This window comes from Micropterus salmoides, unplaced genomic scaffold (assembly GCF_014851395.1).
Source record: "Micropterus salmoides isolate LMB-PRFRI ecotype aquatic unplaced genomic scaffold, ASM1485139v1 Ms_hic_scaffold_258, whole genome shotgun sequence".
Taxonomy (NCBI): Eukaryota; Metazoa; Chordata; class Actinopteri; order Centrarchiformes; family Centrarchidae; genus Micropterus; species Micropterus salmoides.
This window is the reverse complement of record NW_024041795.1, coordinates 1-14,425: the sequence shown is the minus strand read 5'-3', so window position 1 is coordinate 14,425 and position 14,425 is coordinate 1. Positions and strand designations below refer to the sequence as shown.

Genomic DNA, 14,425 nt, shown 5'->3' with positions numbered 1-14,425 from the left:
TCTTTCACCCATTGTGGATATGAAAATGAGCAGACAAATGAAAAATGAAGATATCCTGTGTTGGTTTTATTTTGTTTTCTATATTCTTGGGACATGCATGTTGAGTCTGGATGGGGGGGGGGGCACTAGAGAAGGAAAGAAAAATAAATGTTTGGGAGTGGGAGAGAATAGAGGGGGTGAAGTGAAGGAAAAATGGGTAATTTCTTCAGGGGTTGGCTGCCAGGGTGTCCTCAATCCAGTAGAGGAACTCGCACACTTTGACGTAGACTCCGGGGTAGTTAGGCATGGCACATCCCTGACCCCATGACACCAGCCCGTGGACCTCTCCAGCACACACCAGAGGGCTGCCGGAGTCACCCTGACAAACACAGAGGGATTGAGTGTGAGCAGGTAGGCAATGATTCATGGTAGGCAAAGATTCATTCTTTCATGGATACAGAGATTGAGAAATTTACTGAAAACTCACATTGCATGCATCTCTGCCCCCATCCATGTATCCGGCACACACCATCCTGCGTGTGATCATGCCAGGATAAGCGTTTTCACAGTCCTGGTCGTGAACTATGGGCACGTTCAGACACTGCAGACGGGTGGGCAAGTAGACTGTATAAGGTAGAACAGAGATATACATATAAGCTTCTGAGACTAAGCAGATAAATTATTTTATAGGATAAGGTTTAATTTTGTAACTGTCAACACATTCCATGAAAACATAAAACCAATTAAAGCTGAAAGCAGCATTTGACAGGTCCTCGCACTGTGAGGCACTTTGGGGTGTGACAGCTGTAGCACAGTAGTCGGAGGTTGGGAGACATGACTCTGAATTATCATGCATTTTGGACTGAGAGGTTAAACGTCACTTCCTGCGTCCCCTATGTGGGGTTAGAGACAACCTCTAACTTTATGTTATTGTACCATACTGCTATGTTGCAGGGTCACTTCCTGTTGCCAGTAGGTGGCACTGTGAGTATGAGTGAATATTGGCCTGGAGACATGTTCAGGGCATGTCTCTTATCAAACAACTGAAATTTGGTACATGGTGCATGTACAGTGAAGAAACAACTTCCTGTTTCATGGCAAAGCATCGAACTTCACCGCCACGCCACGGACAAGCCGTTACATGAAAACTCACAAGCTTCACAACATAGCATCATTAATGTCTTATGGCTCTTCTGAGACTGTTTTAAGGCAGGTGTGGCTAACCTGCTAGGAGTAGGAGGCGTCATCACAGCGTAAAATATGACACTTTCTTTTTGCCAGTAGGTGGCACTCTGACTTTGAGAGAAATTTGGTACATGGATGTGTTCAAGGCGGTACTGTCATCAAATCTGTACAATTTGGTTCGGATTTAAGCATGTATAGTGAAGTTACAGCAACTGTTTCCTGGAGAATTACCAATTTTTGATGCCATGCCACAGGCACACCCATCAACGAAAACTCACAGATAAAACAACTTTTCATCATCAATGCCATTAGATGGCAACGTGAAAATTTGAAGTTGATCCCAGTGCTTTAAAGTAAGTCACGTTGGGTTTACGGCATCGCTCCCTGAGGCTTTTTTGTAGTTCTGGACCTAATATATCTGCCACAAACATTTCATACAAATTAGTGAAATGTGGCCCAAGGTGAACCTTTAATCAGGGAATCTTAACAAACAGGTCTATAAAAACAGGTCTCAAATATATACCAGTACATAATTCCCTATAACAGCTGGACACTGTTGTAATTTCGGCAAAAGTAAATCAGACACTTTGTTGGAGACTATCTTCAGGATAATTCACAGTGGCTGCACAGGCAATACTTGTTTGTAGGATCAACTCACAGCTTTTTTGGAGCTTTTCATAGGATTTGTTGACCCTACCCTGCCCAGCTTGGATCGGGGGACTAGTTTGAAAGCAACATATTAACTACACCAGTTTCAATGGGTTGGGATTTTTACAGAACATCTGCCACATTTGTGCACTGTAGCTGTATAATTTAAATCACTGTTATTAACCCACCCTCGCCATTCATGGCCGTGTTACCCCAGCCAGACACAGAGCAGGGGAGCCCCCCCATTGGGCAAGCTCTGGGCAATGGGATGGGTGCGACTGCCGCAGTCACCTCTACTGGGTGGAAGAGCTTGATCAGCATGATGTCATAATCCAGAGTCTGGTAGTCGTAACTGCACACAGAGAAATATAAAAGAAGCTTTAGAGTTGTCTCTGCACTGTATGAACGGATCAGATGATCATGAAACCGTACAACGGGAACAGGATTCCCAGACGGCATGGTTCTTTTCTTTAACTTACCTAGGGTGCCAGATGATGTTTTCAGTCTTCATGAGCTGCTCTGTACCCTCAAACACTCGCACGTCGTGTTCTCCCAACATGATCTGCATGGCATAGGGACTGAGAGAGGAGGAGAATTATTCTAGAAAAATATGAATGCAGAAAAAGCTTCCAGCAATTTAGTACTAATAATTCTAAATAAGTCTTAATCTCTCCATTGTCTTTGCTTTGCAAATACTGCAATACTTAGATAGATTTAACAGATGTCCCCCACATATGGTGTAGATTGAAAAGCATTAGTCTTCCACCTACAGATGTTTTTTTTTTGCATTTACTTGTATTTCAAAGTGGGGAAAATGCATAAATGCATGCTTACTTGTACCAACAGTGGGCAACAGAGAGAACCCACTGACTGTTGATGAGAACCCCACCGCAGAAGTGGTAACCATAGTTAAGGGAGGCCATGTATGGACGAGAGTGAGGTTCACAGTCCTGCCCACCAATGATTCTGCCATCTTCGCGGGGAACTGCAGCTGTCACACAATCACAGAAAGAGATAAAGGGTAACAACAACTTTCAAATCGCTGACTTTACAGTACACATATGTGGCTGTATGTATGTGTGTGCGTGCATGCATGCATGCGTGTGTGTTTGTGTATGTATTTTTGTAAATATGTATGTATGTGTGTATGTATTCTTGTGCCTGTGTGTATTTCTGTGTTTTTACCAGCAGCTCCAACCATCAGCAACAGAGCCAGCAGTCCCATGGTGAATAGAAAACACCTGGACACACCCCAGCTCATATTTATATGCTACCAACCCCACTGCTGTGCTCAGCTAAATCCCCCCACCTCTTCTTGTTGACCCCATCTGTGTCCTCACACTCTGTTTAAAAGTGTAAACTCAAATGTACTCTCTTATCATGCTCCTATTTCCATGTTTTCCCACTTCTGCCCCATCTGTGCACCTCATTTACAAATGTGGATCAAGGTCTCCACACATTTAACACCTGCTCATGGTTCTCTCATGGGTCACTCATTGTTGGCTAGCTACAACTGTGAAAACAGTTATACAACCTTCCTTTAGGCTTGAACCAATAGGAAAGAAATGTTTGTTGCTTTTAACAAACAGACTCAATTGGCAGACATTTAACGAATCATAGTTTACATAGTCGATTAAAAAAAAGAAGTCCACGGGTCCACTTTTGGTTGCCCTTGAATAAAAGCCAAGAGACGTGAGAAAGAAATCATCTGTTGTCTCTGAAGCAGAAAACTAAAACATGCTGTATGGTGTTTTTCTGTGCTGTGCCGTGTCAGACAGCAATCAATAGCATTTTAGCACCAATAAGTGCGGATAAATCCATTCTGTTCTATTGCATTCAATGAATATGTAATAACACAAAATGGCTGTTACAATAACTCACTGAGGTGTCTGCCAAAAGGGGAGTTGGAAATGTGTTTCCCATAAAAAGAATAGACACATGTATTTAGGTGACAGGTGCAGAAAATCTACAAAATAATCAGTTAAAAACCGATCGCACAAAAAACTCCCCAAGGCAACAAATATGTAAGACATGGCTCACTTATTAACTGAAAGGATGAATGTACCACATACGATAAGGTTATTTTTCAGGGTAGGGAATGGAGAAGGAGGAGTGGACAGAGAATCAGGGGTGGGTGGGTAGAATTGGGTGGATGGAGATGTGGGGGGTGGGTTGCATGGAAAGACACAGAGGAGTTTAGGTATAAATGCAGTGAGTGACGGATTATTCTCCTCCAGTCTGGTCTTAGGAAGGCTTGAGTCAGCCACGAGATGATTGGCCTGATTGTTCTCACACTCCTGGGTGCTGCAGGTAAATCACATCTGCAGTATGTACAGCAGTTTAAGGGTAAAATAATAATAAATAACTATAACTCTGATAAATATGTATTTCCTTTACACAACAGCTGCAGCCCCTGTGGATGACAGGATTGTGGGTGGCTACCAGTGTGAAGCCCACTCAAAACCCTGGCAGGTGTCTCTAAATATCGGCTATCACTTCTGCGGCGGTTCCCTAATCAACAACCAGTGGATCATCTCTGCTGCACACTGCTGGCAAAAGTATTACATTTGTATTACGTGAGAGTGTTCAAAAGTCTCCGTATGAACTCTAAGAGAATTATAAATTTTGAATGAAGTTTATGAATTTTGTTCTTTGTCTCTATTTCAGCCCATTTTCACAGATTGCTGTCTTGGGTGACAACCACATCTGGATGAACGAGGGCACAGAGCAGTACATGTCAGTGGATGCCATCTACTGGCATCAGAGTTATGATTACCAGACCCTAGACTACGATATCATGCTGATGAAACTTGCACACCCTGTCACCGTGAATCAGTATGTCAAGCCTATCGCCTTGCCCAAAGCCTGCCCCACACCTGGGGACATGTGCACAGTGTCAGGATGGGGGAACATCTATACTGATCAAGGTGAGGTGCACCTGATCTTGATATTAACCCGCTGGAAACTGACAGCTATTTGCCCCATAACAAACGCCTAAAATAACATACCCAAAATGAATCAGGAATAACTTCTCAACCATTTGGCCTAGAGTCATACTTCTGGTCTCCTTTGAAAGGTCAGAAGCTAAGGAATATAATTCCCTGGTAAATTAACATATTTATTTTACCATTACAGACTAAATGGAGATGCAATAAAGAAAAAATAGGATATTTTCATCCTTGCCAGGTAAAGCTTTGCTAAGCCCCATCACCCTTAATTACTGTCTACTTGCCACTTTCCACTGTCCACTTTACAATGATAGCAGTGACAGATTCACCACTTGACCTTTTTTAGTAATTTAAAAAAAATAAAATAAAGGGTCTTACATACACATGATAGACAACCAGGTATCTCATTTCAAGCTGACAACAGTGGATCTGCTAAAATGATGCTTGCTAGCAGATTTTATCAGCTCTAGCTAAGCTAATGTAGCATCAAAGCAAACAGTCTCCAGACGACTTAAATGTTGTCAGCTCGTTCTTTTTAAAAAGTGAAGCCAGTAAAATGATTTTTTAAATTCCTTTGATGGCTATATATTTGATATAATGCTTAAAAAGGCTTAGAAATAAATATATAATGATAATGTCATTTGTTCTAACATAACCCTGAAAACAGCATGCTTTACTAACACAGGGGGAAAGCGAGTATGATGAGTTTAGCAAACGTAACACTATTATCACCATTTAACTCCTTCCTTATATCTTTGCTCTTGTGTTTTTGGTTTTGGAAAGGTGATAACAAAAGACTCCACCCTCCAAATTCTTAACAGTCCCATGCACAACATGCGGAAAAATACAAAGCTTGCCAGGCTTGTCAATCACTATTCGAGAGTGGGGTTTTAGCAAACTGTCAGTTATGGCAAATAGCTGTTGTTTCTTAGCTCCATAAAGATGGACATTTTGGAGAGCCACTGAGGTCTGATACACTATGGTGATGGTTTTTTTATCTTTCTTTCTTTGTTTCCTTCTTTGTTTCTTTCTTTCTTTATGTTATCTGCAGTGTTCAATCCTTTTTACCTTCAGTGTGTGGAAGTCCCCATTCTGTCTAACAAGGACTGTCAAGGTTCCTACCCTGGCATGATTACTGATCGCATGGTGTGCGCTGGATACCTGGAGGGAGGCAAGGATTCTTGTCAGGTATTTCCACAGAATTTTACAGCACATAGAATAAGGCTTGGTGCTCTATGAACATGTAAATAAAACATTTAATGGGATGAGGTGATTTAAGGAATTAACGCTTTCTCTTTATCTTCCCTGCTCAGGGTGACTCTGGTGGTCCTCTGGTGTGTAATGGGCAGCTGCAGGGTATTGTCTCTTGGGGCCAGGGCTGCGCTCAGCCTAACTACCCGGGCGTTTACACCAAAGTATGTTCTCTGATGCCCTGGATCAACGACATTCTCTCCAGATACAGCTAGGCAGGGATCTCCCATCACAGAACTATGTGAGAGTGGGGAAACCGGAGAAAGATTGAAATTAAAGGAGACAGAAACAGGAGGTGGTGGTGGGTAGTGTCAGAAAGAAAAGCAGCAGGAGACTGGCTGAGAGAGAGAGAAAAGAGATATGAAATGTGTTTAGTCCGGGAAACAATCAATAAAATTTATCATTCCGTGATACATCAGTGTGTTTATTATTGTTGGCAATACTGTAGTCCTGAATCTGCTCTCCACCACTATGTTACAGTAAGACATTTCTGAATACTCTATTTCAAACAATTACAGTCAGTGCACTGTAAACATTCACAAGTTTGCATCAGCTTGTGAGAAAATCCAACGTGTGTGTGTGTGTGTGTGTGTGTGTGAATAGTGTTAATAAGGTTTTGTCAGTCTTTTCATTTGTAGTACATGAACACTGGCCCCATTGTGATTTTCTGTCTCCTGAGTGCAGAATGCTTTATGCACCTGGAAAGGAAGGGCATATATGTTTCAACATTGATCAATGTCAGTATACGACAAGAATCTGAAAAGGAGTTCAACTTCCGTTTCCAACTAATCCAATGATTTAATAAGAACTGAGAGGTTGGTGTGAGTCCTTTCTTTTACAAAAATCTAGTAGCAGTTATATTCAAAGAAAAGAACAATTTTATTTTCCGTCAGAATAATAATAATAATCCTTATTTGTAGAGCACTTTTCAAAAACAAGTTACAAAGTGCTTTAACAAGCGTAAAGAATAATACAAAAAAAAGATAAGAGCATGAAAATTTAATATAAAATTAGTAAAATACAATAAAATAAAAGGGATAAAATAAAGTCAAATAAGATCGGGAAAAGCTCTCCTATAAAAGTATGTTTTAAGAAGGGACTTAAAAGAGTTCACTGACTCAGCCGACCTGATTTCCTCGGGCAGGCTGTTCCAGAGCCTCGGGGCCCTGACAGCAAACGCTCTGTCCCCTTTAGTTTTCAGTCGAGACTCTGGAACAGACAGCAGACCTCTGCCCGAGGATCTCAAGGTACGTGCTGGTGCGTATGGGACTAAAAGGTCAGAAATATAACAAGGCGAGAGGCCATGAAGAGCTTTAAAAGTGATCAATAGAATTTTAAAGTCAATTCTAAAACATACTGGGAGCCAGTGTAATGAAGCTAAAATAGGAGTAATGTGGTCATATTTCTTTGTTCTGGTTAAAAGCCTGGCAGCTGAGTTCTGGACAGTCTGGAGTCGATCAATAGATTTTTGGGTTAAACAGGTGAAAAGGCTGTTGCAATAATCCAGGCGTGATGAGATGAAGGCGTGTAAAATGGTCTCGGTGTCCTTAAAAGTTAACATAGATCGAATTTTAGCTATATTTCTAAGTTGATAAAAACATGATTGAACAAGCTTTGTGGTGTGCTGCTCGAAATTTAAATTACTATCAAACCAAACACCAAGGTTCTTTGCCACAGGCTTAATGTGATTTACTAGGGAACCAGCAGATGGCAGTATTTGATTTGCCATCTGCTGGGACCCGATGACCAGGATTTCTGTTTTGTCTGAGTTCAGCTGGAGGAAATTATTTGACATCCATTTTTTAACTTCACAAAGGCAGTTGTTAAGTGAACTCAGCATTCCAGGGTCTGTGGATCTGACGGGCAAGTATATTTGTGTGTCATCAGCATAAATATGAAAAGAAATGCCATGTTTATGGATAATATGTCCAAGGGGAAGCAGATACAAGGAAAACAAAATGGGTCCTAAGACCGACCCCTGAGGCACACCATATTTAACTGGACAGAATGAAGAGACATAGTTGTTTACAGACACGCAAAACTTCCTATTTGACAGGTAGGATGAAAACCATTCTAGGCAGTACCAGAGATCCCCACCCAGTGCCTCAGTCTGTCTAACATGATGTTGTGATCAATGGTGTCAAAAGCAGCGCTAAGGTCCAGGAGTACAAGGACTGAGCACATACCTTCATCAGCAGACATTAAAAGGTCATTGGTGACTTTAAGCAGGGCAGTCTCAGTGCTGTGGTACTTCCTAAAACCAGACTGAAACTTTTCAAATATTTTGTTATTTTCCAGCACAGTGAGCAGCTGTTTGGACACAATTCTTTCTAGAATCTTTGCAATAAAAGGCAGTTTTGAAATTGGTCTAAAATTTTGTGGGAGGGAGGGATCTAAACCAGGTTTCTTTAAAAGTGGGTTCACGCAAGCCGTTTTAAAATAATCAGGACACAACCAGTAGATAGGGAGCTGTTGAAAACAGAGATCAAATGGGGGCCAACAGAATCTATTACTTTCAGTAAAAATTTTGTAGGTATTATATCAAGTGGGCTGGAGGACACTTTCATTTGTGATATTGTTTTTAAAAGCTCAGACAAGTCGATGGGATAAAACTGGTTAAAACTCTGTTGTTGCTGGTGAGGGACCTCTGAGTAAGAGGCCACGGGGGTAATAGAGGCTCTGATTGACACCACCTTATTGGTAAAATAAGATAAAAACAATTCACAGTCATCATTACTTCCAGCTGAGGCACAAGGAGGGGTTGGGTTTACCAGCTGATCCACAGTCTTAAACAGAAACCTGGGATTGTGTTTATGTGTAGTAATGAGTTCAGAGAAATAGTGTGTTCTCGCATCCTTAACCAAGTTATTGTAGTTAATTAATAAATCCTTCAGACTGAGGTAATGGACTTGGAGATTGGATTTTTTCCATCTGCGCTCTGCTTTCCTGCATTCCCTTTTGAGGCTGCGAATGCTGTCATTTATCCAGGGTTGTTTACTAGCTTTAGACGTAGGCCTAACCTTAGAGGAGCAGTAATATTTAGTGACGACAAGCAGATATGATTGAAGTGATCAACCAGATTGTTGGTGTTGGAATCAGACAGGTGTTGGCTTTGGCTCTGAAAGACTGCGCAAAACTTTGAAACACTTTGTTCATTAAAGATGCGAGAACACACGGAGCTTGGTGAGGCGGCATGAGTAACAGACGAATCGCAGCTAAAAACAATACATCTGTGGTCAGATATGGTCATTTCCACTAATTCCACAGAGGAAATGCTGACACCCAGGGTAAAAACCAAGTCCAGTGTATGACCACGGTTATGTGTTTGCCCATGTCTCCCTTGTAATCTTTGTCGTAGGTTTTGTGGCTCAAAAGTCATGTTACAGGACAGATTCACTCTTTTTTTCCATCATGTCATTAGATTTTTTTGACAAGATCTTCCTTTATTCTGACAAAGTCTAAAATGATTAACATGATTTAAAGGTCTAAGTCAGATTTCTTAAAAATTCAATGTTGCTTTTGGATATGAACAAAAGTGTGCCTGGAAGATCTTAACTCTTAACTTTGGGATGCTGGCATAGTTTCGGCTCAACCGTGCATCCTCTGTCATTATCATGGTTCAGTCCAAGCAGAACATTAAAACCAAGGACCAATTCCGGACTCTTTTAAGAGCAATATCCAGTCTGAAATGAAACGAACGTGACATTTTTTTCATAGTTTGCTAGGGGTTAATTTTGTGAGTTTTTGGTGCTCTACTGTACTTCATGAGAATGGGGGAAAAGAACATAAGCTCTTCAAGTCACTTAAGGCGTCAGTCAGTAGGAAAAAACTCAATTTCATCACCCATAACTATTGTCACACATTATGATGCTCAAAAACTGCAATTATGTTTACTCTTCAGATTATTCCTCTTCACGAGTGACGAAAGACACAAGAGATAAGATGATGAAATGGAATATGACAGGAAAACAGATTAGTAAATGAATCACTACATGTAAAATTTAAAGCCCCTTTTAAAACTCATTTTGCATATCCATTTATAATTAAGTTATTCATAATTCAAATGCTGGGAAATAAATTTGGATTATTAAACGGCATCCACCACAGCAGGCATCCCTTCTCTAGTTGACGAGCTCTCTGACTTCTAGTACTGTATAACGCTGAAGTACCTGCCGTCTATCCAGGTCTATTGACCTGCATTATAAAGCCACTCAAATACTGTCAAAGATTGCTAAAACAAGTTGAGTTAAAATCCTAATGTGGAAGGGTTTTCAACAAAATAGGGGATGTTTTTTACACAAGACCCCAGAAGAGCAATATTATTTACTTAGGCAAACCATTTAGTAGTGTATAAACATTTTTTTAGGAGGAGGGGTTGCTTTGGAAACATGTTGCAGCAATGGGCGTAGCATTTGCCACCAACATGCAAAAAGAAACCCAACAATACTTCTGATTCTAAATTTATCAGCATGATCTAAATAAATTGTCAATGTCTGATTCAATTTATGATATTTATGATTTAATTCAATGTTCAACGTAATTTAACGTTTTAGATTGGGGCATGAGTTAAATCTGAGGCGACATCAATCAACATTATGTCATAGTCAGCCAATAGTAGACAGTGGGTGTGACACCCATTTGATATGCTCTACTCTTTTCTTTACCTGTAAATGAATTATTTTGATATATATTAACAAAAAGAAAAATACTTGATGAATTTAGTTTGAATATAAACTTATTATTGTTGGGTAAACTAATATTATTAATAAACAATGTAAGGAACACTATAAGCAACAAATAATGCTATTAATAATGTTATATAAAGTTTATTCGATGTACATTTATAGCTTTAGCAGCCACTATTGCAAAGCCTTGTTAAACATGTTATTTCAACCAAAGTCTTAAATAAAGATTAAATAAAATATTTTAAAAAAGAGTCACCTTTCTTGAACTACACACTAGACACACTAGAATCTGTTCTTTGAAATAGGTTCACATAAAGTAGACCCAAATTATGTGCTTTAAATGGTTTATTTGTCACATTGTCCAGTACAAAAGATGGAACACAAAAAGCAATTGTTGTTAAGCTGCTTGACTGGACTTGTTGTTTGGATCACTTAATAGCTGGCCATGGTGCTCTCCAGCCAGTCACTGAAGATGCAGACCTAAAAATGGAAATAGACCTGAGTTAGAACTGTGAATCAGCATAGCATTGCAGCTCAGTCCAACAGAACAAACTGGACACAGCGTGTTGATTAAATAATGTTTTTTAAAAGTTACCTTTGTGTAGACACCAGGGTTGTTCTTCTGAGCACATCCATAGCCCCAGGACACAACACCCTGCAGCTCTCCGTTGCAAACGACGGGGCCACCAGAGTCACCCTGAGAACACAGAGTGTGAAATTACTTGAATGACTGACCATACCAGGGATTTCATGCAGTTATTGCTGGATTCTTGCCTGAACATTGAATTACATACCTGGCAAGAGTCCTTGCCTCCCTCCAGGTATCCAGCACAGAACATGGAATCAGTGATCATGCCAGGGTAGGAATTGTTACAATCGGCAGAAGACAGGATCGGGATGTTCAGGCACTGCAGCTTGTTCTTGTCAGCAGCTGGAGATCAATAGAGTAAAAAAGAGATTTAACTGGAACTATACTGCAGTGAAAACATTCTGAGAGCGCAATGCAAAAGTTAAAACTCACTGGAGCTCATGGTGTTGCCCCAGCCAGAGACTTTGCACATGGTGCCAGCGGGGGCACAGGCGGTTGGAAGAGCCACAGGCTGCACAGACTTGGTGAGGGTGGCGGGCTTGCTCAGCTTGATCAGCATGATGTCATTGTCGATGGTGTAGGAGTTGTACTTGGGGTGGCGGATAATACGAGACGAACTGATGAACTGCTCATTTCCCTCGGTGACCTTGATGTTGTGCTCTCCAAGACGCACCTCAATGCGACTTGAGAGGAATGAGAGGATTAGTGGCAGCTGAGTTTCATGATGTCTTTTTAAGCAGATACATTCCTGCATGCAAACCTTTTGTCTTATTATCAAGGAGTGACATACGATTGGTAGCAGTGAGCAGCAGACACGACCCAGTCCTGGCTGACCAGGGAGCCCCCACAGAAGTGGTAGCCAACGTTCAGAGACACCTGATGGGGCTGGGAGTTGGCCTCGCACTCATGCCCTCCGACGATCTTGTCGTCCTCCGTCGCAACTACAACACACACGTTAGCAACAAGTTAGTAGTTTGCTTAACCCCTTAATGCCTGAATTTTTTTTACAATCAAAAAGTAAAAAAAATTATTTGTGTTTTCATTTGCTTTCAAGCTGATGTTAATTAAGTGAAGATTGTTAATTTGTCTATAGAACACTACAACACCAGTAAAACATTTCAACTAAGCAGACATCTCTGAATATAGAATGTCCTTTTGTGTGTTTTTACTTAAACCCCAAAGTGTGCGTTATTCATTTGAGTGCTGAGGATGGTTAGAGATCAATCAGCCATTCTCAAATTCAAAACCCTCACTTTAGGTAAATGCCAGTGGTGGACAAAATACACAAATCCTGTAGGCCTACTTGAGTAAAAGTACAGATACTCTCGCTAAATATTTCTCCACTACAAGTAGAAGTCTTCAGTTTAAAGTTCTACTTGAGTCAAAGTGGCCTACAAAGCACATTTTTTAAAGTATTTTTAAAAAAGTAATTTTTTTAAAAGTACTTTTAGCATGGTTATGTTTGTCAGGAGTTTTTTTTTTTTTTACAGTATAGGCAAACTTTCCTATTTATTAAACAATGGCATTAATTTTACATATGTTTCCCTTTCAATAATAATTCAAGTTACTCAGTTTATATGTATATGTGTGTGTGTGTGTGTGTGTGTGTGTGTGTGTGTGTGTGTGTGTGTGGACGAGATATTCAGATCCTTGACTTAAATAATAGTACTAATAGCTCACTGTAAAAATACTCTATTACAAGTAAAAGTCCTGCATTGAAAATCATAAATGTATGTAAATATAATCAGGAAAATGTACTTAAAGTATTAAAAGTAAAAGTACTCAATGCAGAAAGAAAAATGTCCTGTGACGGTTATACTATTATTATATTATTATTATTATTATTATTATTCATTAAATTAATGTAAAAGCAGCATTTTGTTAATCTTAAGCTAATTTTTAACTACTTTGTATCACAGTGCAACTAAAGATTATTTTCACTACGGATTAATCTGCTGATTATTTTCTCCATTAATCGATTTTCAAAATTCTGAAAATAGTGTGAATTGCTGCCACAATTATCCCAAAGTGACACCTTCACAATGCTTGCATTGTCTAACTAACAAAGCTCAAAGTTTTCACAAATAAATTAAAATAATTAAAAGAAAAAGCAACAAATCTTCACTTTTGTTAAGGTTTAACATAAAGTGACTAGTAAAGCTGTCAGATAAATGTAGTGAAGTAACAAGTAAAATGTCTCCGTCTAAGATGTAGCGGAGTAGAAGTAGAAAGTGTCATGAAAAGAAAATACTCTTGTTCAGTGCAAGCACCTCAAATTTGTACTTTAGTACTGTACTTGAGTAAAAGTACTTAATCATAACCACTGGGAGATGCTATGGTTATTCTGGACAATGTTCTGGCATAAAGGCCAACAGACTGTTAGCAGAAAGGAAGGCGATCTGCAAGAAAAGAACTTGACACTCACAAGCAGCTCCGATGAGCAGAACGAAGACCAGAGACCTCATGGTTGCTGTGTGATCCTGTTGATGGAAGGACCTCACCTGGAGCCCTGGTTTATATCTACAGTCAGGAGCGCTGCCCTGCTGTCCGGCCTTCCCCATTGGTCAGTGAGGACCCAATTGCAGGCATTGGGGTTAGGTGATTCATTTCCAAAGTTACATGAAAAAACACTTTTTTTGTAAAAGTAAGGATGGCTTTCCTGTCAGCAAATTCTTGATAATCATACAGGAAAGTGTAAATACAGATCATATTGGCTCCTGTATTATGTATTTATTTTATTATTACACTAAAAGTAAAACTAATTCTTCTATTATCCATAATATTAAACAATGTGTATTTGTTATGGTCTCTAACTCAAAAATCATTTGTGTCAAATTAAAATTTTCCTAACTAAATTAGATCAATTAATTATCAGGAGTGGCTTTTATCATGACTGCTATGATGACAGAGAGGTTGAACATTTCCTTATTCTTTTAAGAAATCTCCTGGTTAGACCTGAGAATTAGTACATTGTAATTCAGAGGTAACTTTTGTTGTTTTTAAATCAACTTCATCCGTCTATCAGCTGTAGATACTGGTAGATTCAAAATAAATGACAAGCTCTAACATGTGATTTATTGCAATTTAGCAGTATATGTAGCACCACTTTACTCGATATAACATATAATGTACATCAGGGG

General features: G+C 39.7%; 2 protein-coding genes across 2 annotated transcripts; one reads left to right on the top strand and one right to left on the bottom strand.

The window, feature by feature from the left end:
* Positions 1–69: 69 nt before the first annotated feature.
* Positions 70–13,839, bottom strand: LOC119919152 (serine protease 53-like). The gene is made up of 12 exons (XM_038739622.1): positions 13,711–13,839; positions 12,076–12,226; positions 11,718–11,968; positions 11,491–11,627; positions 11,292–11,393; positions 11,132–11,176; positions 2,998–3,082; positions 2,647–2,803; positions 2,292–2,390; positions 2,001–2,164; positions 467–603; positions 70–358 (listed from the first exon to the last, which is right to left on the bottom strand). Exons 1-12 carry the CDS (start codon positions 13,748–13,750, stop codon positions 206–208), a joined length of 1,521 nt encoding a protein of 506 aa, XP_038595550.1. The 5' UTR covers positions 13,751–13,839; the 3' UTR covers positions 70–205.
* LOC119919149 (trypsin-2-like) lies at positions 3,993–6,351 on the top strand. The gene is made up of 5 exons (XM_038739620.1): positions 3,993–4,122; positions 4,217–4,370; positions 4,480–4,739; positions 5,812–5,948; positions 6,074–6,351. Exons 1-5 carry the CDS (start codon positions 4,083–4,085, stop codon positions 6,224–6,226), a joined length of 744 nt encoding a protein of 247 aa, XP_038595548.1. The 5' UTR covers positions 3,993–4,082; the 3' UTR covers positions 6,227–6,351.
* Positions 13,840–14,425: the final 586 nt, after the last annotated feature.